The sequence below is a fragment of the Vanellus vanellus genome, assembly GCF_965231255.1.
Source record: "Vanellus vanellus genome assembly, chromosome: 2".
NCBI lineage: Eukaryota > Metazoa > Chordata > Aves > Charadriiformes > Charadriidae > Vanellus > Vanellus vanellus.
The window spans coordinates 102,543,611-102,568,988 of NC_138906.1; the positions used below are offsets into that span (position 1 = coordinate 102,543,611).

The following is a 25,378-nucleotide window of genomic DNA, read 5'->3' on the forward strand; positions in this document are numbered from 1 at the left end:
TCAACTCATAAGTGCTGCTTCTGGGTGTGCAACATGAAAGTTAGTTATTGTGTGTGTGACAATACTCTAGGAGAAGGAAGTTTTGTTCCCTCTCTCTGCAGAAGGACTCATGAGAAAGCAAAAAAAAAAAAAGTTTTTGCCAAAATACATTTTACAAGTTACTTCAAGTACAACAAAGCTACTTTTCTCTCACCGAAGGTTTAAGAAAATTTAGCTGCATTGCCACTGACGACCCTGGAGACAAAGCTTATTAAAATGCTTCCTTTTTTAATTGACACCTTCTGATAAAGCTTTAAGCAGAGAAAAAAACAGGTCTGATCTTATTTGTAGATTCCAGTGTAAATGCATTTTTACCAGAAACTTTATTACACACCAGATTACCAGTGCCATCCCCAGTCTCAAGACACTACTCAGTTATTTTTTATCACCTAGACAGGTGTTTGTCCTTCCTTCCTTGTTCCCGCACAATGCAATCCCCACCACCTCTCCAAGAAATTAATCTGGCGCCTCACCAGCCTTTACCAACAGAACATTAGTTACTGTTGGCTAACTAATTCTTCCTTCCCAAATACTTTCACAAAGCATCATTTACCTGTAGAAGGTTTATGGCCATTTTCACTGTAACAGAAAATGTGACTGATCCCCCTCAAAGCAGCATTACTTCTATAAGGCTCTACAAGGGTGCTAACATTTGAGGAGAGTTTGAAAAAGACTCCAGAATGTAGCTTTGGAGGTCAAGGTGTTTTACAGAGCAACCACAGGTAGCAACAGGTAGTCCTACTTTAACAACTCTGAACCTAGTTTTCACAGTACACTACTCAATACTAATTTTTTTTTTGGCTAAAAGTCATCAATCTTCTTGGTGGGGAGGAGCAGCTAGTGAGCATGGAGAAAACAGAGGAATGATGGCAGGCAGGGGAATATGAATAATATCCCGATCTGGCTACTCCCAGACTCATCACAGGAAAGCAATGAGACCCAGCATCCATGTGAAACACATCAAGATCAGTCAACAGGAGAGGTTCTCGGGAGCACTGCACAGACTCAGTGGTGTTACTTCCTAGAGGGGAGTGGGACACAGCATAGAAGGCAGGGAAAGAGCATTTTGGGTATGCACAAGACATTGGGGGATATTTACGGGAGAAACCAAAGGCAGAGAAAGGGAGGAAAGACTCGCTTTTTTATTTTTAAGCACCATACTTAGGTGCTACCAGAGAAATAAATACTTTGTACAATTTTATTTCTAGATTCTAAACTTGCATTCAAGCTTACAATGACAGCCCTAACAAAAAGACGTATGCTAAAAAAATCATTTTAAAAAGAAGTTTCCATGTGAAGCACCATCACCATTATTTCTCATTAGCCATACCTTCAAAAACAGCTTTATTGGATAATCCCAAAGCTGGCACAGTTGCACCTTCTGGAAGATCAGATGATTGCTAAATTTAAAAAAAAAAAAAAAAAAAAAAAAGGGAAAGAAAGATTACAGACAGATTGCCATGTAGGTTCAGATTTCAAAGGCCACAGTTAAAGGAATCCCTGTGCTAAAAAGAGACTTTTCTAGATCAGTGAAGGGGGGGGGGGGTACTTTGAAAATTCCCAACTCATCCAGAACACACCCTGGACAAAATGAAGACCAGTACTCTGCCAGAAAAAAAAAAAAAAAAACATTTCTAAGGCCTTATCTCAAGGGTTTTGCTGTAAAGCAAGCATCTTCATCCCTAATTACAGGTTTTCTTCCACACTCTTAATTATTCTAGGATATACACGATAATTAATCAACTGATAATTAATCAAACTGCAGTTTTTAACATAATAGGACTGGGAAACAGTCTGTTCTGAGGTGAAATAATAAAGCAGCACTTTGTAAAAGGGAACAGAGGGTGCCTGTGCCCACAACTTCAAAAACACAACCCAGCACATAGCACAAAGATGTGGCTGCTTAGAGCAGCACAGAGGAAAGAAATCATCAGGCAGAAAATACTTCCATAGAGGTATGGGGAAAAATGCCAAAGTTAGAAAGGGTAAGTGAACTTGGGGCCCTTTGTGCAGAGATGGAAAAAAAATAGATTTAATAGCTGTAAAACCCCTTCCTTACAGTGTCTGCAAAGTTCAAAGAAAAACTGTTTTACAGAATTGGATTAATAATTTAGGTGACAATTTAAAATACTATGTTATTTATTTGAATGTTCATAATTTAATGAGAAAATGTATGAGAAACACACCAGTCTAAGGCCTCTAAACCAAAAACAGTTCTTCGTTACAACCCAAAGTATAATACAATCCCATGGATTTGAACTGAGTATAATCCTATTCAACCCTGTCTGAATATAAAGCTAGCTTTTTTGGGAAGGCGTTTGAGCTAAATTAAGAAAAAGCTTACACACTTTAATGAAAAAAAAAAAAGCATTCACAGAAAGCAATTTCAATAAAGCTATTTAAGAGTAGCTGTCTCATTAGAGCTCATAAAGCTTTCCTCTTTAAACAAAGCCCATGTGAAACACTGTGATATCATGAATCAAAAAATAGCACTGAGAAGAAGAGCTGATAAGGAAATTCTACATAAAAGTAAAATAATGACATCTGCCAGCACTATAAGAGCACAATGTTATTTGTACAACATCATTAACGCAAATGCTTACAAAATCTTACAGAATTAAAGTGCTAAACAACTACTTATGTAACTTCTTGCTATCAAAAATGAATAGATTTCTTTCCCAGATGTTTCAATTGTTAAATGAAATGGAAAAGCTAATCCATCTCTGCAAAGCTGCACAGAAAACACTGCTTTTGAGACAGAAATGCAAAGAGCACGCAAGGGACTGTACAGAGGCAACTATCCTGAATGAGGTCTGCTCAACAAAATGAAGAGAAAAACAGAATTAGATCTTAAAGCAAATGGGGAGCAAACAACGGATGGCAACTCTGCAGTCTTATCTTTCCACAGAGTAGGAAAGTATACTTATCGACAACTAAGAACTGGAATGTAGCGGCCTCAAGAAAATTTCCAATGCCAAGAGGAAATAAAGCATGAGCAAGTACATATTTATAAATATTTATATGCAACAACTAACAACAGTGCTGAAAGCTTTACACTATTTCCAAGCATACAATTAAAAAAAAAACAACACATCACCACACAACAATAATTACATCTAGACAAGACTACTACACCCTTAAATTAAGGGGAAGCACATTCCCAAGATTTATTGTTTGCTTTCAAATAACCAAGTGAGTACAGTAGTCTACTTGGTCTGACTTATTTAAAATTTACCCATACACTTTGTGATCTTCAGACACTAGGTCTTGTTTAGTTTCAAATACAACCTGTGTTATACGACACCACCATGAAAATACATATGAAACAACTCACATGGAAGCAAATAGAAGGAAAAGGAAAAACAAGGTTAAGGTTTCAGAACTATTAAAAGAATTTTTATGGAGTTTAGTGCAATCTGACATTTTCTAAAACATTAATTTTATTTACATTGAAGAGGGCTGTCTTCATTTAGCATTGCTTTAGCACACTTACATGGGAGCACAGCTTCTCCACTGGAATACCAGTGATGTTACTGAAATTTCCTATAAAATTCTTGGGAGCGCGAAAAACTCGAAGCACTTTTTCATCTGCTCCTGATACAAACTGAAACCGGCCGATCATTGCCAGACAACGCATGTCATATCCATGTACTTGAGGCCTTGCAATTTCATGCCAGGTTACCTAAACAAACAGACATGCAGTTAAAACACAATTCTGAACCAGAAAAGCAGCAAGATTTTGAGTTCCAAAAAAGGTACTAACACTTTACTTGCTGACTTTATAAACATAAAAGTTGATAACAACCTTCTACTGACATTCATAAAACTAATGTATGCTCACATACATCAGTTAAATCCTATTCTTCCACCAAACAATTCCTGTAATTACCAAACAGTGTTGCTGCACTGATATTTTTAAGGCATTTGCTTACCTCTGTTACTAAGGGCACACCACACTTCTTTTGACTTCTTTATGCTAGACAGTCAGGAATAGGACATAATTTGCTGAAGCAAAAGGAAGACTGTACGCTACTTACTACTTTCAAAACTGTAGCTCTGAAAGACCTAAAAAGGTAGTGATAATTACCTTGTTTCTTTTATCTACCTTTCACAAAGCACAGCAGCCTGCTGCTGTCAGCAGTCTACAGGTTCCTACTTCTCCCCTTTCTTTAAATACTTGATTTTAGTGAGACCATTTAATAGAAGCTTTGCAAAAAACTGAAAATAAACAAAATAGCTTCTTACAGGAAAAAAATTTGGAAAATCCTGATTATTTTAGAAGTGTTTTCATTTGAAGTATTAATTTTTTTCTAGTTTCCTGAAATATTCTATCCACACTTCAAGTGTTAATCCAAGAAAACAAGAATTAACTGATCAGAAATTACATAGACAAGTTAGGTTTATAGTCACACTAAGCAAAGAATATTAGCAAAATATATATTATTTAAATTTTCTAAATATCTAATATATTCCACACATGAAAAAAAATGATTCTTCAAAAAAATCCCACTTTTTTTCTAGCAAATACACTTTCATGAAAAGATTTTTAGTGAGCGTCATTTGCTCCTACTCCTACATGATACTTGTTGGAAAAATACAGTGTGCGCTTTTAAGTTAACAGCTAGCAGAATTATAATTTAATCAATTAGAATGAATACAGACTACTTCAGTACTACAATGGTTGGAAAATTGCAGCCAAGACAGAATTTACATTGTACTAGACATCACAGAAACATAAGGAAAGGCATTACCATGACTGTAAACTGCACCTATCACACTAAAAATTCAACTGAGTTTTGAATGTTGAAGGTTCTGATAGAACCTAAATTGGATAATTGGGAGATCCTACAGAATCTCATGTTTTCACAAGGGCTTGATTATTTTCCAATGAGAAAAAAGCATTAATTCTTAAAAAAAAAAACAATACAGTACAATAGCAGAATTGAAATGTTAAGAAGGTATAATTTTTTGCATTTAATACTTAGTTCTCTTTTTATGGAGAAAAACTGTAATACTAACTTTTCATAGATATCTGAATCATCCATTGTGTCTTGTTAAGATAAACATCAGATGTCACCTGTTGTAATTTTTCAGATGTTAAACTCACTATGGTAAAGAAGGTAAGGCACTTTAAAAGCCTATGTTGTCTAAGTTCATGAGCAGCAGAACTAAACACCTGGTTTTCAGGGTTCAGAAGTCCTGAACACATGCCTTCAAACGACTCATTTCTATCTCAAGCCTCCACCTCACCCCACTGACAGGATACTATAGCTTTCTTCCTCAACCCATGCAGCAACAAGTATTGATGTTACTTGCATTTACACCTGGTCAAACTAGCCAGGTGGCTGCTGCAGGTCAGAACTGGAAGAGGAAGTACAATAATTCCGTTCACACCAAAAACTTAGATACGAAGACTGCAATCACTCTGCTAAATCCGTTAATTCAAAAGTTTCAGGGACAGCAGGAACAGCTGTACAAGTAAATCATACAAATATCAGTTATTTCAGAAAATAGGGAAAAAAAATTTAGGAAGCAGCATACATAATAAAAAGTGGTACTTCAGTAGGTCACAGACAACATGCTGTCAACAACTCCTTTGAATGCTGCCAACTTACATCATGTGCTAGTCTTGGACTTTGCTCCCATATGTCAAATCCAACATACTGTCTTTTCCACTGTTGTACCCTCCAGATTGGAGATCAGGGGAAAAGACAGGGAAGGAAACTGGAGACGCCCTTCCTACAACACAAGGCAAAGCTTCGCACTTGAGCTGGGATTGCCACCACTTCTGTGTGGCCCTGAAGGAGGAAATCAAGGATCTGATGCCAAATTCACTCTCCCAAAAACACGAGACATCCTGTGCTGGTCTATACTACAGAAGCTTTGATGAGACATTTGTAATAGACACACTTTGCCTCCCCCAACTAATAGCACAGCTTGCACAAGGCCTTATGTGACTTCAATCAGTCTAATTTCTGCCAGTTTTCTCAATAGAACATTAGTACTGTTCTGCCAGAAAAAGCTGTATTGGTAGATGAGGAAAACGCATGATCAACTAGAAACAGGAACTTTTGCATTCCTAGACAGGGTTTTCCCCCATCAAAATTTACACTTATTTTGGAACACACAAAGTTATTCAAGAATAATTCTTCCTGAAAATTGCTTGCACAGGTACCAACTGCACTCATGCAGTTCAGCTAATCATTCCGGCAAAACGAATTATAAACAAACTATTGTAAAAAAAATACAGTTAGAAGCTTGCTTAGATTAAGCTTGTGTAAAAAAAAAAAAAAAAAAAAAAAAAAAAAAAACCACACAACCAAAGTTGAGTTTCTTTAAGATTACCCACAGCAGTACTTAGCCAAGTGTTAAACATGGCTAATTCTAGTAACCATCTGTTGCCCGTGTATTCCTTCTTCTGAATGACTGCAGAGCCTGGTTTTTAAGACCCTGGGAGAACACTAACTGAAGGTAACTCGGAGGTGAACTCAGGATCAAAGAACAGTCATGCTATGTAATTGCTAAAACTCTGCCACTAGTATTTTTCAGTACGTGCTGTTTTCACTTTAATGATCAAACCAAGCATTTACACAAGCAATTCTGAACAGGTCATGGCTTGGGGAAATTTAAGGTTTGAGTTATATTCAGGTGACCTGTTCCAAGCTCAGGACATACAAGCCCTCTTTACCAAGCTCACAAAATCTTTGAAGATTGTACCTCTGTCTCTTGTTTTCTTTTCCATGGAGCGAAGAGTCTAGTAGTTTGATCAGAACCAACACTGATGATAAACTCTCCTTCCGGATCCCACTTTACGTCCTCTACACTGTTAAAATGTCCTGAAATCACAACTTCTGGAGTCCATTCTTTCTATTAAAAAGTCACCAAAGAAGCAAGTTTTTAATTGACGGATTGGCATATCCTAACAAAAAAAAAAGTATTAATGTCCTTATTAACAAAAAAAAAAAAAAAAGGACATTTGAATACAGCAAATTATTAGATCTCAGAGTGGCTAAAGAGACACAAATACTGATATAGTGCTCCAATCTAAGAGAGACCTGTGTTATTGGTTCAGCTGCCACTTCTGAACAAAGCACAACCACAAAGGAGTTCAGTTTCTTCCACTGACTTTATGGTTCCCACAGCAAAGCAACACATTTTAGAGCCTGGGAGATTGCAACCTCCCTTTTGTGCAGGAGTGCGATTCCTACAGAATATTATATTCAGAGAAGGATTATTTCAATCCATTATTTCCGATTGTACTGTTACACTTTTCTATTAACAACAGAACTTACCTCAAGTGACATGAGTGTAATTCTTTCAAGTAGTACTACTAATAAAAAAACAACATACCTTATTAACTGTAGCCTGTTTCCAAAGGTGTAGTGCTCCATGAAAAGCGTGAGCAACGATCATTGAACCATCTGGACTAAACTGGCAGTCAAAAAATCCAAGAGTATTGCCACCCACTTCACCTACCCGCACCTGAATTAATGACCAGAAGTGAATTATCCATGAAAATGGCCTTCCTTTCATATAAACTCATGAGTTGAAAATTTAGCTATTGGCAAGAGTTCACATTACACACAAAGATACATTGAAATAATATTTTATTTGCAAAAGTTAAGCACTAAAATATCATGGGAATAAAAGCTTCATGCCACTTTAATGGAGCCTCCCTTCATAAACATCTAGGGTAGGATCTTGCTTAATCCCCCAGGGGAAAGAAAACACTACACTGGATGAGACAAGAACCCAATCTTTCTATGTTTCAGTCTAGTCTATTGGATACAACAGTTTGCCATCTGTTGCCTTGCTATTGCTTTGTTGCACAAAATGGAGAAATGGTCCAAAGGAACAGTGGTTCCAAATTACATTATTCTTTTCTTCATTTCCAAGATTCATTACCATATTTCCACTTCTCTGTTTCTCTTCCAAGTTTTTAATTACATTAAAAGATTGTTATAGTTACATTTTCAAGTTTCATTCAAGAGAGAAGACCACAATTCCTTTCAAGCCGAACTCCTAACAATTCCCCCATTATTATACAGCTGCTTTTAAGATCACAATGAAATGAATCTATATCTCATTCTAAATGGCAGTGTGGACTAGCATGTCCATTTTATTAGCATTCATTCAAAAAATACTGCTTATATAGAAGTGACTTTGATATGCCATACTAGAGGTGGAATTCTAGTCTCACTTCTGAGCAGAGGAATGATTTTGTGAAGACTTCTTTTTCCTCATACCAAAATGAAAGAGAGAAAATGGCACGTTCCCCTTGTGTCCTTCCTCCCTGCAGGCTTCCAGCTCATATTTCCCACCCTCAATGCAAAAAGGATTGTTGAAGTTAAAATGTTTGATCTGAACTGCAAGCTGCACATTTCAGGTCTAATCAATGCAAGCGGAACGTAAAAAGAAAGAGTAACAACTTGCAACAAGCTTTACGGCACAACCCATTTTTAGAAGCTTGTAAATTTAGCCACAACTAAGGATTACAACAAGGGACAACAAATGGCATCTCTATGTGATCACCCTATTATGAATTAGTTTCTACTTCAAGTAGAAAGGCGCAAAAACTTTTCAATGGAACGGGGGAAAAATTAAATACACTACTGTAATTCTCTTTTTTTCACCCAAGAGAGGATTAGAATGTTCTTTGTGACAGGAACAATCATAAACAACAGCTGGCATAACCCAACACAAACAATTCCAACTGAACTATTGCAATTTGGAAAAGCAGGTCAACTGAAAACAAAGACATCTACCAAAGCACTAGATAAATCTGGTTGTACTACTTGTTTATTTAAGATGATCCACATTAGAACAGTGTTCAAAATACTACAGTGAAATGTGAGTATCCAGATCAAATGGAAGAAAAAACCTAATGATGCAGGCCATGAATGAGTTACTGTGACCAAAACCAGGCTTGTGAATTGCACGTTAGCTGCTCTGTAGCAACTGCTTGGGTGCACATTCCCACAAGGATTAACTACAAATAATTCAGGAGGGTCTCTTCTTCTTATGAGGAATACACAGCGTGTGTTACTATGCAGCATCTGGCTTGCTATACTGTGAATAACAGTTGAGCACAAAATCCCCTTACAAAGTCCCCAGTATGGCAATAAGAAAGCAAACAAGCAATAAAAATCTTATTGCATCATATCATTTTTGAAAAAAAAATAGTTTTACTTACAACACAGCATCAGAATAAGTATTTTTGCTTTTGCCTTTCTCTCTCAGCATTTTACAGAGTTTTTGTTCCTTACAGTACACACACAATGATGGAAACGCAAACTGAAAACAGTACATATTGTGAGAAAGACTGACACTTGCCTGTTCTAGCCAGACTCCAGTTTCTTTTTCAGGTTCCCAGATGATCACAGTTTTGTCCATTGATGCAGACAATATCCTCATGGGTTGTTGCATGCTGCCATCTACAGTACAAGGAAAACCATCACCCTACAACCTATGAGAATACTTTCTAAAATAATTTGGTCATATTGAAATCCAAACATGCTAAGAAAATTGTTCAGCAGAGACATGCAATGCAGTACTTAAATGACAGACTTAACAGGCTCTACGTTCCTGCCAGGCATTCATTAGGAGGTATTGTATTTTTTAGCCATAATCTCCCAAAGGAAATGTAAAGCACATACAGGAGAACAGCCATATTCTACTGTTTATTCACTCCAAATCGATATTGAAACAAATGTAATTTAGAGGAAAAGCTAGAGCTTCACAGAGAGACTGTGTGGCAGTTCTCATTTCTGTTCCTCAAATAAGTTTTTACCAAGAGATCTACAGTTTAAAACAAAATAATCTCTATGCCAGTATTCACTGGGTTTTTTTTTTTTCCCCAAACCAAGTGTTAAGATTCGCTACAGACTTCAACAGACTCTAGCACCTTGTAATACCTACAGTAGTAAGGACTGCTCCACAAAATGCAGTGAAACACTCCAGACAACTGCCCAACACAGCTAGAATGGGGAAGAGGAAACTGGTTCATCACCCAGTTGCGAAACTCATAGGAGAACCACTAAGGAAGCTTTCTTGAGAATAGAGATATTGGATGGCATCTCATGAGGCGATTATCTTATGTCAGCACCAGATCTCTTACTTTCTGCATTGAGAATATGTATCTCGGATCAGTGTGCCTCTACTGAAGAAGAAAATCTATTTTGGGGAATCCAAGATTGGGCAGGTCACAGAACATAAGCAGCTGCACATATGCAGAAGCACGATTCCAGAACACCTGGAAAACTTCATGGTCTAACAGCACAGTTTTTCAGACTGCAGTGCAAAGCCTACACACCTATACTGTTCCTAAACCTTGCTTTAACAGGCAAAATCTTTTATTGGTGTCTAAAAAAAAAAGTTAAAGAACAGATAATAACTAAGCCAATATTTCTAAAGCAAGTCCTGTGCCTTCCGCTAAAGGTATTTTGACATTCTAATAGCACTGTACTGTTCAAGTATTGTATATACACTGGCAAAGCCGTGCTTTGTACTGGTGAAGTCATCTGCCATCATTAACTCTAAAACATCTCAGAAAAAAGGCACCTTCGCCAATATGAATACACAAGGGTATTCTGATTGTGCAAGCATGTCAAGTCAAGAATCTTCCTCCCTTACAAGTCAGGCAGACACACACCAGCAAACAGTACCACAAACAAGGCTGTCAGACTTCAAGGATTTAAAGAGAAAGACTAGGGCAAAATGCAAAATTAAACTGTAAATAACAATTTTTTCCATGAGGGTCTGCATTAATGTTTAAAGATCCATGCTAGAGAAAACTGTTACGCAAGGAATCCCTGGCGTGTTATATTAACGCACAGAAGACTGAAGATTAGTCTTCTAAATGTTGCTATTTGTCACTTCGTACTCCAAGAAAAAGAAGGGAGTGCTCTTGAGTTAATGCTTACCTTCTGAAGAACAGGCAATTCAAATACATGTATCAAGGTAAACTATTAGAGCTATTAATTCACATTAATTAAATTAATTTGTATTCTATAAACAACAAATAAATTACAATAAAGCCAGTACAGCTCAGTTATTTTATTTCATTCATTAAAGAAAACAGGAGTAAAAGGCAACACCATTTACTTATAAAACACTATTTGCAGAACATTTTCATACTCCACAGTGACAAGTGAACACACAAACACAATACAAAGACATGTGACTGTACTCTATGTACACAGCACAACATAACTGCTAAGTGCTTGGTATATTTTTACCTTTGAAAAATGAAGGTTGCCAGTGAACTGCATACACCCAGTTTTCATGACCAGCCAACACTGACTCCAAAGTAATGGCATATGTTGTATCGGTATCTAACACAAATGAGAGAAAAGCACATTTCTTTCTAAAAGCCAAGACAGACCAGGTCATTTCTGATATCTTCCGTCAAAAAAAAAAAAAAAAAAATCAACGGCTTTCATCATCTACCAACATCTCAATAGCCTATTGATATTGAACAGCTCCTTGAAAACCCACTTTGCCACAAACCCTGAGTACCAGATTGACGCTGAGAGGTCAGCCTATTGCTTCAGAGTGGTGTCACAGAATTCCTGGAGAACTCTCAAGCAATTTTGAAATAAACACTCTGACATCGGCTCTACTCAAACTCATGCATATTTACATCTCCAAATGACTGTAAATACAAGCATAAACACAGTCCAAACAATGAATCAGGATTTGGAGCAAGTAGCATGAGCACTTTTTAAACATAACATCATACAAACTTCATTATATCACCTAAGTTGCCTAATGATTTACCCCACAATGTCAGCATTGTGAGCCCCTGATGTTACTGTGCTCAAACAGCATGTTAAATAACCATAAAGTAAGCCTGCACATACTTATCTATTCTCTCCAGTGCTTTTCTAAGGTTTAAGTAATAGTAACACCTCTTAATGCATTGAATTCGAAAGAAAATTAAAGGTATGCTATTAAACTGGAGAACTGCACAACAGCTTACCTCCCACAGACAAATATCTCCCCCATGTACTGCATTTGGAACAGGTGTAACAGTGCATGTTGATATTAAACTCTCTCACTGCTTTACCATTTTTCTGTAACAGAATCACAGAATGGTCAGGGTTGGAAGGGATCTCTGGAGATCATCTAGTCCAACCCCCCTCTGCCAGAGCGGCGTCACCTACAGCAAGTTGCACAGGACAGCGTTCAGGCGGGTTTTGAATGTCTCCAGAGTGGGAGATTCCACAACCTCTCTGGGCAGCCTGTTCCAGTGCTCTGCCACCCTCAAAGTAAAGAAGTTCCTCCTCATGTTAAGATGGAACATTCTATGTTTAAGTTTGTGCCCGTTACCTCTTGTCCTATCACTGGGCACCACTGAAAAAAGACTGTTCTCATCCACCTGGCACTCTCCCACACATTGTTAACTTTACATAGTCACAGCTTTAAAACAATAACTACACTTTTCCTAACAGCTGAATAAAAATAAGGCCATCAAACTGGCCTCAAATTCTTTTAATACAAGAAACAAACCAAACTGGATGGTAACCACCTTGTTAACTCCCCTGGAACCACAAACAGATATACAAGTGAAAAGTTGTGCAAGAGAATTTTACAGCTGTTGCCTACCTTTGATAGTAAAAACATTTTCTTTCAGTCTTATGGAATCATCTTCAGTTTCTGGAATTTGCTTTGATTTTGTACGCACTTTCCAAATTCTTATCAAACAATCCTGAGCACAGCTTGCTAAGAAAAGGTCTTCACCTAGTTGGTTTAAAATAAATAAATAAATCAATCATGTTTCCATTGCTTTTTCATTGCAAACACTGCCATGACTAACCTACCGTCTTTGCAAACATGCATTACAACATTATCCTAATTTTTCCTATTGTACACACTATCATAAACTGCTGTTTTATTTCAACATCAACTCACTCTCTCATTTCAAACTCTCTACTAGTTTATAACACACTGATTATGGACAGTTCCCTGCTTATAAGACATCGATGACATGGTAAATGCTGTATATATTGTACATGTCCTTCCCTACTACTTATGGCCTTCGCTCTCGAAATTCTGACAACCTCAATTCTCTTCAAGAACTCCTCCCCTCCTTTTCTTTCTTCAGGATTGTAGCATCCTCTAATTCCTTCTATTTTATTTTTTCCATTGCAAGAACTATTTGATTAGTTGATGTCTGAATAGGTTCTCCTCTTAACCACCTACTCTTAAAAAAAAAAAAGTGGTGAAAAGTACTGTTTCCCCCTACTTTCCCTCCCTTTAAAAAAAGCAGCCAATGACACCATCTCAGGGGAAAAAAAAAAAAAAAAAAAAAAAAAAAATCACAACCACAAGAGCTTAGGCGCTACAGTGCATCAAAGCCATCTGTTAGAGGGGTAAAAGAGTAGTACTGTCATTAAACCATTATTCCACTTTATTCATCTTTCGTACTGACCGCAGACTGCCCATTCAATGCCTCTTATCCAATCTTCATGGCCAGGGAGTATTAACATTTTCTGAAACTGAATAAAATTTCCTGTTATATCATAGAAATGCACTTAATTACCATGCACATATCAGCAATTAGCTTTGGATTTAAGTCTTTCATATTTACAGCTTCCATTATTTGAAACTGGAAAAAAAAGCTGCTACTAAAGACTGTATTTTACTGATAGATTCTAAATAAGCCTTTTCGGTTTTGCCACCATTGGGCAAACGTATCAATTATGGGATTTCCCATATATAAACTGGAAAGAATGAAAATTTAAGGTGCTCACCTTCAAGAGGCTACACTCTGTGATGCAGATGAAATTTTTTTTAAAGTTTATCTGGCTCACAGTGGTACACAAAGAATAACATAATGCAGGAATGACATAGTAAATAAATTCTATTACATGTGTGAAGTGGATGCAACTGTAGATGATGTGTAAAATGAATACAGGTAAAATCAAGTGTAAAAAGAAGAGCAGCTGTTTTGAAGTTATTTCAATAATTAGTAATATAATACTATTAATAAGAATTACTTATGGGGTCCTAAGTTTATTGACTAAGTTTCTAAGGAAGTTATACATCAAGAAATGTAACTGCTAATAGAAAACCCTGCATGAACATAGGCTCAAGAACACAGGAACACAGACACAGTCTGGATTCCCTTTTTAAAACTTTCATTAGTAGTATATTTTCATTCATAACATATATAATATTACCATTTTATTTTGATTTAATTAAGGCATAAGTGTTTATTGTTTACGTAGCATTTAAAACATCTTTGTTTTTCTTTGCTCAGGAAAAGCCCTAATTCCATGACATTTTTTGATCCCAAGTTGACTTGAAATGTCTGAAATAACCATTACAGTTAAAACATTAGTGTAGTTTAGTATGAATAACTATCACATTATTTCTGGCATAATATTCTGCTAAATTCCTTACCTAGGCCTAGTATCATTTAATTTTAACTCTTAGTCTCTGCTATTAGCACAAGTCTGCACTGAGGTCTCTTTCCCCAGCCGTGAAAAAAAAAAAAAAAAGGCTTCTTTTTTTTTTTTTCTTTCTCATTATGTTGCTGCTATTTCCCAAAACCTCTGTCTTCAGTTTCAGAGAACATAGTGAGCAACAGCAACTCACCCAAAGGAAAAATTTGTATGAAAAATGAGTATGAAAAAAACCATACTCAGAAATCAGTGCCTCTCTCTTTTTGGTCCAACATTCCTGATATTCTCAAAAATCACCTTCCCATCAAACAACGTTACTCCACTTCTCCTTGCTCTGCATTTGCAGTCTTATGGTACAGAACAATCTATGTACGAGACACATGACCAGAATAGCTTAACAGGAACTTCTAAATCAGAAAGTTTTGGTCTTAAGAATGTGTTCTCATGGCCACCTAAGCCTCATTTGGCTAGTCACTTGTGCACTGACTGATAGTTCTGGATGACAGAACCAGAAATGTTTAGGTTTGAAGAGACCATCAAGAACAGCAAGACCAACTGTTACCCTAACACTGCCAAGTCCACCACTAAACCATGTCCCTAAGCACCACATCTACACATCTTTTAAATACATCCTGGGATGGGGACTCCACCACTTCCCTGGGCAGCCTGGTCCAATGCTTCACAACCCTTTCGGTGAAGAAATTTTTCCTAATATCCAATCTATACCTCCCCTGGCACAACTTGAGGCCATTTCCTCTTGTTCTATCGCTTGCTACTTGAAAGAGACTGACCCCCACCTCGCTACAACCTCCTTTCAGGTAGCTGTAGAGAGCAATAAGGTCTCCCCTCAGCCTCCTCTTCTCCAGGCTAAACAACCCCAGTTCCCTCAGCCCTTCCTCATAAGACTTGTGCTCCAGACCCTTCACCAGCTTCATTGCACGCTCCAGCACCTCAATATCTTTCTTGCAGTGAGGGGCCCAAAACTGAACATAGGATTTGAGGTGGGACCTCACCAGTGCTGAGTACAGAGGGACAATCACTCCCCTAGTTCTGCTGGCCACACTATTTCTGATACAAGCCAGAATGCTATTGGCTTTCTTGAGCACCAGGGCACACTGCTGGCTCATATTAAGCTGGTTGTCAACCAACACCTCCAGGTCCTTTTCTGCCAGGCAGCTTTCCAGCCACTCCACCCCAAGCCTGTAGCACTGCATGGGGTTGTTGTGACCCAGGTGCAGGACCCGGCACTTGGCCTTGTTGAACCTCATACCATTGGCCTCAGCCCATTGATCCAGACTGTCCACATCCCTCTGTAGTGCCATCCTACCCCCAAGCAGATTAACACTCCTGCCCAGCTTGGTGTCATCTGCAAACTTACTGAGGGTGCACTCAATCCCTTCGTCCAGGTCATCGACAAAGATATTAAACAGAACTGGCCCCAATACCGAGCCCTGAGGAACACCACTTGTGACCAGCTCTGTATTTTACGTTCACAAAGGTTATCTGGTAAATTTATTCCCAACTGAAACATTGGTTCAGGCTGAACTGTTGCTAACCTTCTTGTCTTTTATGGTTCCTTTTATGTTAAACAGGTGTGTAGCTCCTGAAACTTGAATTTAATATTAATCACAGAATCACAGAATTATCAGAGTTGGAAGGGACCTCTAGAGATCATCTAGTCCAACTCCCCTGCTAAAGCAGGATTGCCCAGAGCACATTACTCAGGACTGCATCCAGGCGGGTCTTGAAAATCTCCAGGGAAGGGGACTCCACAACCTCCCTGGGCAGCCTGTTCCAGTGCTCTGTCACCCTCACCGTAAAGAAGTGTTTCCGTGTATTTGAACGGAACTTCCTGTGTTCTAACTTGTGCCCATTGCCCCTCGTCCTGTTACTTGGAACCATTGAAAAGTGCCTGGCTCCATCCTCCTTCAACCTACCCTTTAGATACTTGTACGCCATAATAAGGTCTCCCCTCAGCCTTCTCTTCTCCAGGCTAGAGAGTCCCAGCTCTCTCAGCCTTTCCCCATAAGGCAGATGCTCCAAGCCCTTAATCATCTTAGTTGCCCTTCGCTGGGCCCGCTCCAGCAGTTCCCTGTCCCTCTTGAACTGGGGAGCCCAAAATTGGACACAGTATTCCAGTTTTGGCCTCACCAGTGCAGAGTAGAGAGGGAGAATGACCTCCCTCGACCTACTGGCCACACTCTTCCCTATGCAGCCCAGGATTCCATTGGCCTTTTTGGCAACAAGGGCACATTGCTGGGCCATGGATAATTTACTGTCTACCACAACCCCCAGATCCTTCTCCTCCGAGCTACTTCCCAGCAGGTCCGCCCCTAACCTGTACTGGTGCCTAGCATTCTTCCTCCCCAGGTGCAGGACCTTACACATCTAATGATTTTCCTATTTTTAATTTCAAGGTGTTGTGGTTTTTTTTTTTAATTAGCCTCACTGTCTCACAAAGAGAACTATTAAGAAAAGCAAACATTTGTTTTCTCTTTAAAGAGTAAAACTAATTACTGTGATGTTCTTAATACCACCTCAGGTTTCTAAGTAATTTCCCAAATAGGCTTTTAGGCACTACTTAGCCTTAAGTCAAGCATGAAGTTCTTCTGTGCTATAGAACAAGCATGCACTCAAAATTTTCAAGATATTGTTTCCCATAAAAATAAAAATTGTCCACTGAAACTGAGCTCGTAGTGTTGCTTTTACGCCTTCTGCTTGGGATTTTTGTATTGTTTTTGCCATTTTGTGTCTCCTGGAATCACATATTCAGTTTGTTCAAGTATTTCTGTTCTAAAACTGCATCAATTTAAAGCTTCTTGCAGATGCATATCATTATTTTTAAGTTATTCAGTCAAAGCTTTTCTCAGTGCCTAGGCTATATTTACAAGTATTTTGATCTGTCATTCTTTTCATTTTTACAGATTTTGTTTCTACAGTCTTATATTTCTCCTTCTCTATTTCAGTTTTCCCCTTGGTCCTCATCGGATACATAAAAAGTTACAGTACGAACTGTTAAATCTAACAAAGCTCATGGTCTGACTCAGCTACTTCACAGGTTTTCCCATGCCTTTTAACTAATCTCTGAACATTTTGCACACCAGCAATCTGGTCTCTTTTCTTTTAGGCAAAGAATAAAGCTGTTCTGTAGGTAGTAGAACAAATTCTTTGGCAAATTTGGCAACAGAGGTCTAAGTCTTCTCAGTTTTTCTCCATCGGACACTAGATGTGATATCTCTCCTCTACCTAGCTGTTAACCTCATCAAATTAGAAAATGCCTTAATTATCTTTGAGTCTCTTATTGCACTTTGCAATTAGGCCAAATTTGGGGGGGTAAACAGTCAAACATGCACCACAAAACCTTCTCACAGAAACCAAGCTCAACATAGAAACGTCCTGTTTTAAAACTCTATTTTGATCCTCTGCTTTACTTACTTCCTCTCCATAGGCCTGCAATATCTCAAGCAGGAAGACCGATAATGATTTCTGAAAGATTTTTCCCTGGGTACTTTTATAAATCAATACCCTCTTTCAAGAAGTCAGAAAAGCAAAGAGTTCATTTTCTCTCTACTGCTTAACACAGTAAGGAATCTATGGGTAGAGAGTCTTAAAGGATATGAAAGCTGCCCACTCAATTTCAAAAGCCAAGCAGTTTTTATGAATAAATATATTTCAACTGTAAAATTAATGAGTTTACCAAAAGGCAGCCTGAATCAGCTAACTGAAGATGACTCGTCCTCCCTCAGAGTGCAACAATGCCCTCCAAGTTTCATTAGAACATCCTGTTACAAACTTACATTCTACCTTTGGGTTCATACAATCTTTTTTAAGGTGTTAACTAGAGAAAGAGGTTTCCAAGAGTCACAGTTAACAGGACAGAGCTACAGGCCCTTACCAGTGAGGGAATGACACAGAAGTTTAGATTCTAATCACTCTTCTACACTAAGTTCTATTAAAAAATGGCAGGACAACAGTAACTCTTCCTTTAAATACCTTTAAAAGTACTACAGAAGCCATAAAAAAAGGTGTCAACAGATCTGACAGAACCTGAGTAAAGAGAAGAACTTCCCTTTAGCAGCTAGGAAGGAATTAATGTCAGAAGGCTTGCAAGGATGTTTTCATTCTGTTAATAGCTGTAATGCCCTACACAGGCACTTTTACTCCACATGGAATCCAAGTCAGACTTTTCTCTTTGAGGTCTGTACAGTCCACTTACTTAACTTTGCAGAACTTCTCTCAAGATAGACACCAACCAGAAGTCCCACCTCATTTTAAAAAAAAAAAAGAGAAACTCTGAACGCCAATTCTGCCAGGACATCTGGTGAAAATACTTCCTAAAATTGAAGGTGTGAAAATAACTCATGGAAAATAAGACTAAATTCCTCACCACTTGTATGAATAGTTTCCTCCCACCAAAAAAGACAGCACCATGAACTTGCTTACGAAGCTGAAGATGAAGCATGTTTATTCCAGTTACCTTCCTTTACTCTCCACAGACTGAGTGCATTTAAGAATGGCTAAAGAATGTTGTTATACTCAAAAGTTTGGTCAACAACTAGCAAAATAAGTTATATATCTCTGAACTTTTTTGGCAGTCAAATTGTGTACTATTTCTTAATCTGTAACATACAAGAAAACAAGTTCCAAATTTTGAATAAGGAAAATCAACTGCACAGCCCCTGAGTTAAAAGTCTTTCTTTAGCACACTGAGAATCATGAGTGGCATTCTGCCACTGCTAATTCCCAGAGAATATCACTAAACTGATTTAACTTATGAGCTACATAGAAAAAAAAAGTACTGAGAGCAACCCTTCTTTCCCACTTAGTCATCAAGAAATCACCAAACATAGCAGATAAAGGATGAAGACTATTTTATTGACGACAAAAAAAAAAATCTTATTGTATATGGCAGCATGAGCAGACAAAATTATCTATAAAGTAGCTTATATCTCTCTCAAAAAGCAAAACCAAGTATCTATTCTTTAATTTAGTCTAAGGGGACTGTGCCTGAACAAATCCAGAAGAGTAAATGTGTCATATGTCAGTTTCAGTGGGGGCTTCTGAATGGTAGGTTCATTGGTGTAACGCAGGCAGTGTTTGTGGTTTGACGGGTTTTTTTAAGGGAGTGACAGAGAGAGAGAAGTGACACTGACTTCTGTTTTGGAAAACAGTCATTCAACACATGCTTCAGAGTTTAACAAAATTTCTGAAGAGATGCAAGAGAGGACAGAATCTCTTTCTAGTGCTCCAGAGGAACATTTATCTGTATGAAAAACTAAAGATTGCCAGCTTCTGAAAAATACATGAAAAATGTGTGTGCTTTTAGAAGATCAGATACTCCTTCAAATACTTCTTTCGACCTTCACAAGCATTGAGCACAAAGGGCATACTTCGCAACAAACATACAATTCCACAGATAGAAATCATCATTTTTTTTATACGAATTTGTAAGCTGAAAGTAACATATGAACCATTCAATGCATGGATACTCAACAACAAATAATAGTTGTAGCTATTTTATATCAGTGGGAAAAGAAATACAGGCTATCTTCACACAGGGGGAAAAAAATAGGATTTAGTGCATGAAAGTTAGTTTTTCCAGCTTCAACATTTTGTATGGGCATTTCATGATTACCTACAAAAATAGATGAACTATTTGAACACAGGTAGTTGCATGTGACGGCTATCTAGAGACATAGCAATTATTGAAGAAAAAAAAAACCTGCAGCACATATGAAAAGAAAAGAATTGGAAGAACTGAGTAATGTTCTGGGCAAAGAGAAAAAAAAACTGTAATTACCTGACCATTCTGCTGTATAAACAAACTGATTCTGCAGTCATCACCACCGCAAGCCAGTATTGGTACTGGATAGGAAGAAAAAAAAGTCTTCATTGGTCAAGTTACAACATCTAATATTCTAAGATATGAAAAATTATATAAATCATATAAAAATCAATACAGCATCAATAAATATATTAACATAAACAGGCAAGCATGATAGCACTTCAGGTTTTCTAAATTAGACACCTAATACTATTTGCAATAAGCTAGTATCTCAAGAACACAAAACTCAGAAGTTATTTTGGCATGTAAGTAATATCTACAAGTACTTTAAATGCTAAACAGTAGTTTCCTTCAAGCTCACATATCTATATGAAGTTCAAGTACTAGAGTTTAATTAATTATGTTTATTTTATTGATACCAACAGGCATTTGCTCTAAATACAAAAGCAACAAGCAGCAAAATGACTTGGAACTAATACAGTTCAAGTTCCTGAATCAACCGAAATTGGTATACAGATGGAGTTAGTATAATTATTACACAGCAAATAAAAAGACAGACCAAAAAAGGAAGACAGACCAACACTCACTGTACACAAGGATATGAAAGCATTTAACTATTATAAACTACTACTCAAGACTTGAGTAGGTGTACTTCTACCAGCTATCTAGAAAGCAAAACACATGTCTATTGAATCAAACCAGATAAAGTTATGTCTAAGGGGAAAATAAGAGAAGTTAGGCAATTCAGTTCTCCCACAGATGATGATGGGGAAAAATAGTTAACCCTTACTCCACTCTTCTTGGGTCATAAAGTAGTACTGCTAGGGACTAAATCGTAAAAGAAAATGAATTAATTAGAAAATCATGAAGAAATAAGTTATCAGGGCTATACATTTGCATTTCTCAAGTCTGGGTAGAAAACAAAATACTAAATACCACCAAAATCAACTACTTCATTTAAAAAAAAAAAACTAAATGCCAACCCTTTATAGAGGTAATTTTATCTTTACTATGAATATACCAAAAATCCACTTGAATATTCATAGTAAGCTTATGCTCTAATTTCCTCTTTCTGCCTATGCTAAATCTGTGCTTAGTTATCTGCTGTTAATCTCACACTTCTAAGTCGCATTTCACATTCTTACACCTCCATCACTTGCTGCTTCTCTCCAACCTCTAAGTCACATTTCACCTCCACCTCCTCTTTGCTTTACATGGGGCCAAAAAAGACTGCTTTGGACTGGAGGTAATGAGCTGTTTTGAAAGAAGACCTGGTCTTCAGGTCCACAGAAACTGGGCAAGAGGGAGGTTTTCTTCCACAAAATACAATACAATGCATGTTCTCAGAACCAGTATCACCCTTCCCCAAGAAATACATTTTATTGGCCATTACAGTAATTACCTACTTACGCAATGGAATAAAAGTTTGACTAATAAAAACAAGAAATTAATTACGATCCGGTTGCTGTATCAGACAAATGCAAGTACTTTCACTCAAAAAAGTCTATCAAGAAATATATAATCAGCAAAAACAGACTAGTATATAGTTTTTCACATAAATGCTCTAGAGTATTTGCATGTCATTGAGATAAAGTCCTGCAAAGGAAATAGAAAAAATGAGTTGAAAACTATGGTCCAATTGCAATGGGGACAGTGTGATCAGCAACGCTTTTTCAGGTTCTATTGCTCTTTCTTTTTCCCCACCTGTTGCAATTCAGTTCTAAGGAGACAATGCGTATTTGTTACAGGCCAAGCTACACCACCATTATCCAGGTGGCAGGAAGAATCACAGTATATGACAAAAAAGCTGATCAAGATCCGTAAAATAGTAAATCCTATTCCCAGCATTTTAGAAGCAGAGTTTCTGCAGACACTGCAAGGCAAAAAGCAAGCAACCAAAACAAAACAGTACAAAGCTCTTGTTTTCTGAGTTTTGAACAAGTGCAAAGAAACTCCTTAACTAAGAGGCTGCCAGTAAAGTGCTTAAGCTATATCCCAGCTGCAAATGCTTGTTTGGGATTTTATGAGCAGTCTATTGGCTTTCCCCACTTGACTTCTTCACAAAAATGGTTCTTAACTTTTTTTTTTTTTTTAAATCATTTATTTTCAAGGACAATCAGTTAAAATAGTAGGCATCATGAACTTCAATGTCTTTTGAAAGTTAAAGCACCCATTACATATGAATCAGTTTTCAACACAACCTGTAAATTTCTTTGCTTCATGAAATTACAGGTTACTGTAAATACTTCTAGCTCAGGAGAGTAGTATACGACTTTCAGAAAAGTAATTCTGTATTTAATTCCTGACTTCAGAATTGCAGATTGTCCTCAAGAGAAGAGATTCTTTAAATCTTAATACAGGTCCCAACACTGCCTTCATAAAGATTTCAGAACAACTCAAAGCTATCATAGGTCATTTTTTGCTGAAGCTCATTAAAATTCCAAATTGCCATTACAGATTAATGTTTCTGACAAAATGATCAGCAGTGAGATGTTTAATAATATATTTTGAGCTACTTTATTTAGATCTCAGAATTAACATACAACTGGTTTTGTTCAGAGGAATATGGACTACTAGGACAGGTTTAGGGAGAAAACACAGAACGTGGCTATGCTATATTAAAAGTCCTTTTTAGATTTCTAGGGGAAACATTTCTAACCATACATTTACGGTTCAAAAATCTAAACTGTTTCTTGACACTTTTAGCACCACAGATCATTCATATTGGAACCAGCATTAAAAGCATAGATGTATAGGATCATTTTTCAAATTTCCGTACAAAAACTATGCAAATAATTTCTCATTTGAAAATAACTGCAGTTCTTCAGAAAAGTAAAGTAGTCTTTTTCAGGTTATGAGCACTGTGGTGTTTTGGATAACTAATTTGAATTGGGATTGGAAGAGGCCACAATAAAGGACCGTCCTGCTCTGAATGCAACTTTAAGCAACACTGGGATTTAGGGACTCTGGGAGATTTTCACAACACAAAATGCTTGCTATTCCACCATTTAAAGAATCTTCAGTCACTCCATGCAATTTCGGTTTCAGAAGTATTAATATGATAATTAATATGATAACCTTCATGTAATGTTCTTCCAAAATGAATGGCTGCTTCTCTTACTTACAAGATGATTTCAATATTAATCAGATGCACTACTCTATAGAGAGTTACAGCGAGAATTTCCTACCTGCATAGTATCATAAATGAAGAAATAATCTATTGCTTTGCAATATGAATTTATACTCACTAAGCTGGCACCATAGACAGTTCACTTCTAACAAAAACTCACACTGGAGGTAATGATTTTAATTTACCCTCAAGCCTTTTAACTTCATCTCAACAACCACCTGTTAGTACATTTACAGGAAAAATATATAGAGAGAGAGGTTTAAAGTTCTTCAGCAGTGCAGATGCTGCTTTTGATATCAGACACAGTCTGGAAATGGACATTAGCATTTCCAAATGGGACAACGCATCTTGACAGAGCTTTCATACCTCCCAGAATTACCACAAACCAAAGAGTAAAAAAAGCTTCTGTATAAATGCTCTGAAGGCATAAAATCAAGCAACACATCACCGTGGAACATGTGGAACATATGCAGCAAATAGGTGAAAACTCTAGACACAGTAAGAAACTTTAGTACTTTTTCTCTTCGGAGCCTGGCAAACCTCCATCCAGGTAGAAGGCTCTAATGATACTTAAACACAAATCTAATTCAACATAGGTATCTGGTTCGAGTATACATTTAGGTTGTTGTTATTTTTTTTAAAAAAAAAAAAGCTTTTACAGATTTGCAACTGAAGAACATGTCTATGGTAGTCCACAAAATCTGAACATTTATGCTAATAGAAAACTATAAACCATACTGAACAGTCAGGTTAAACTTGTTCAGCATCTCATTTTTTTCACATTTAAGACTGAACTGGTGATAAGCACTGCTTGTTAATCTGCAGTTTTTGATGCAGGCCTGCAGATTCTTTTTCTGGATCTTGCCCTTCAATCCAAACAAGAACAAACATACACGGCAGCACCACAAGGAGTGGATGAAACTAACAGCATCATCCCATCCTGTTCATTTATAGGCCTAGTACCCCCTTTTTAAGCTCTCTGTCTCAAGAGTTCAACTAAAGAACTCCATTTGAGCATCATTCTGAAGACACTATAACCAGCCAGTATTTTTCTAATTGCTAAGGAGAGTTCAATGAAAATCTTTACATACAAGCAGCAGCTTAGGCTGATTCTGCAGAAAACAAAAAATATGGCACAAGGGTCTGGAGTCAGTCAAATGAAAAGCTATTTGGGGGATTTCTTAGCTTTTACGTTTCCTGCATTGATATTCAAGATGTGCAGCTGTACTTACCATTGCTGCCAGGCAAGAAGGATAAGCAGACATCCAAAACAAATCCATTTCCAAACTGCAGAATTTCAATGCATTTAGCTGGAAAACAAGAACAGACAGCGTTGATCTCGTTCATCATAAGTATTAAAGTTACACTGTCATTTCCTACTACATTATGTAGTTAAAATTTCCCATTCAATTTTATTCTAAGGAGTTAAAAAACTACTACTTTTTTCAGAAGCCTATATAATGTTATCATTATATAATCATCATCATCATCATTAATTTCATCCAGAGTTAGCTGACTTCAAAGACAAGTCACTATTCTCCACTGAGTATTAAAGTTGTACAGCTTCACTGCGGTAACACATCAGGAGCAATAAATACTGCAAATTACATCCTGTGGCAACAGCATTCACTACACAGGAAGCTAAAACTGAATCCATTTGCTAGAAGAGCAAGTAGGCAGATAAGCAAAAACCTGTGAACACCCCTGAGATACTAGAAGCAGTTAAACTGATAAGCCATCAAGACCAGAGTAACCAACAGGATAGCAGAAAAACCTCTTTACAGAAACAGAATTGGTCCTTCCATCACTGGAACACACAACAGCAAGACAAAAACAAAATGCCAGGACTTCATAGTGTTCTTTGGGAGCATGAGAAATGCCTACCAGAACATGGGACTGAAGATTGGCAACTTCAACCTACTTCTCTCACATAGGCAGGGCAACGTGAAATCCTCAAGTACACCAGATAAGGAAGAAAGTAGCTCGAGAGATGCACTCAGTACAACTCAACTAGCA

At 37.4% G+C, this 25,378-nt stretch overlaps 1 protein-coding gene across 1 annotated transcript in view; it reads right to left on the bottom strand.

The window, feature by feature from the left end:
• Nucleotides 1-25,378, bottom strand: part of ELP2 (elongator acetyltransferase complex subunit 2) — a gene marked incomplete at both ends in the record, with an annotated part of 40,381 nt that overhangs the window by 11,016 nt on the left and 3,987 nt on the right. The window contains 10 exons of the mRNA XM_082499662.1: nt 1,370-1,439; nt 3,533-3,721; nt 6,757-6,906; nt 7,390-7,521; nt 9,373-9,473; nt 11,277-11,372; nt 12,646-12,780; nt 13,472-13,538; nt 20,248-20,312; nt 24,595-24,672. Of these exons, the coding sequence (XP_082355788.1) occupies nt 1,370-1,439; nt 3,533-3,721; nt 6,757-6,906; nt 7,390-7,521; nt 9,373-9,473; nt 11,277-11,372; nt 12,646-12,780; nt 13,472-13,538; nt 20,248-20,312; nt 24,595-24,672 (1,083 nt within the window). The remainder of the gene's footprint in view (nt 1-1,369; nt 1,440-3,532; nt 3,722-6,756; nt 6,907-7,389; nt 7,522-9,372; nt 9,474-11,276; nt 11,373-12,645; nt 12,781-13,471; nt 13,539-20,247; nt 20,313-24,594; nt 24,673-25,378) is intronic.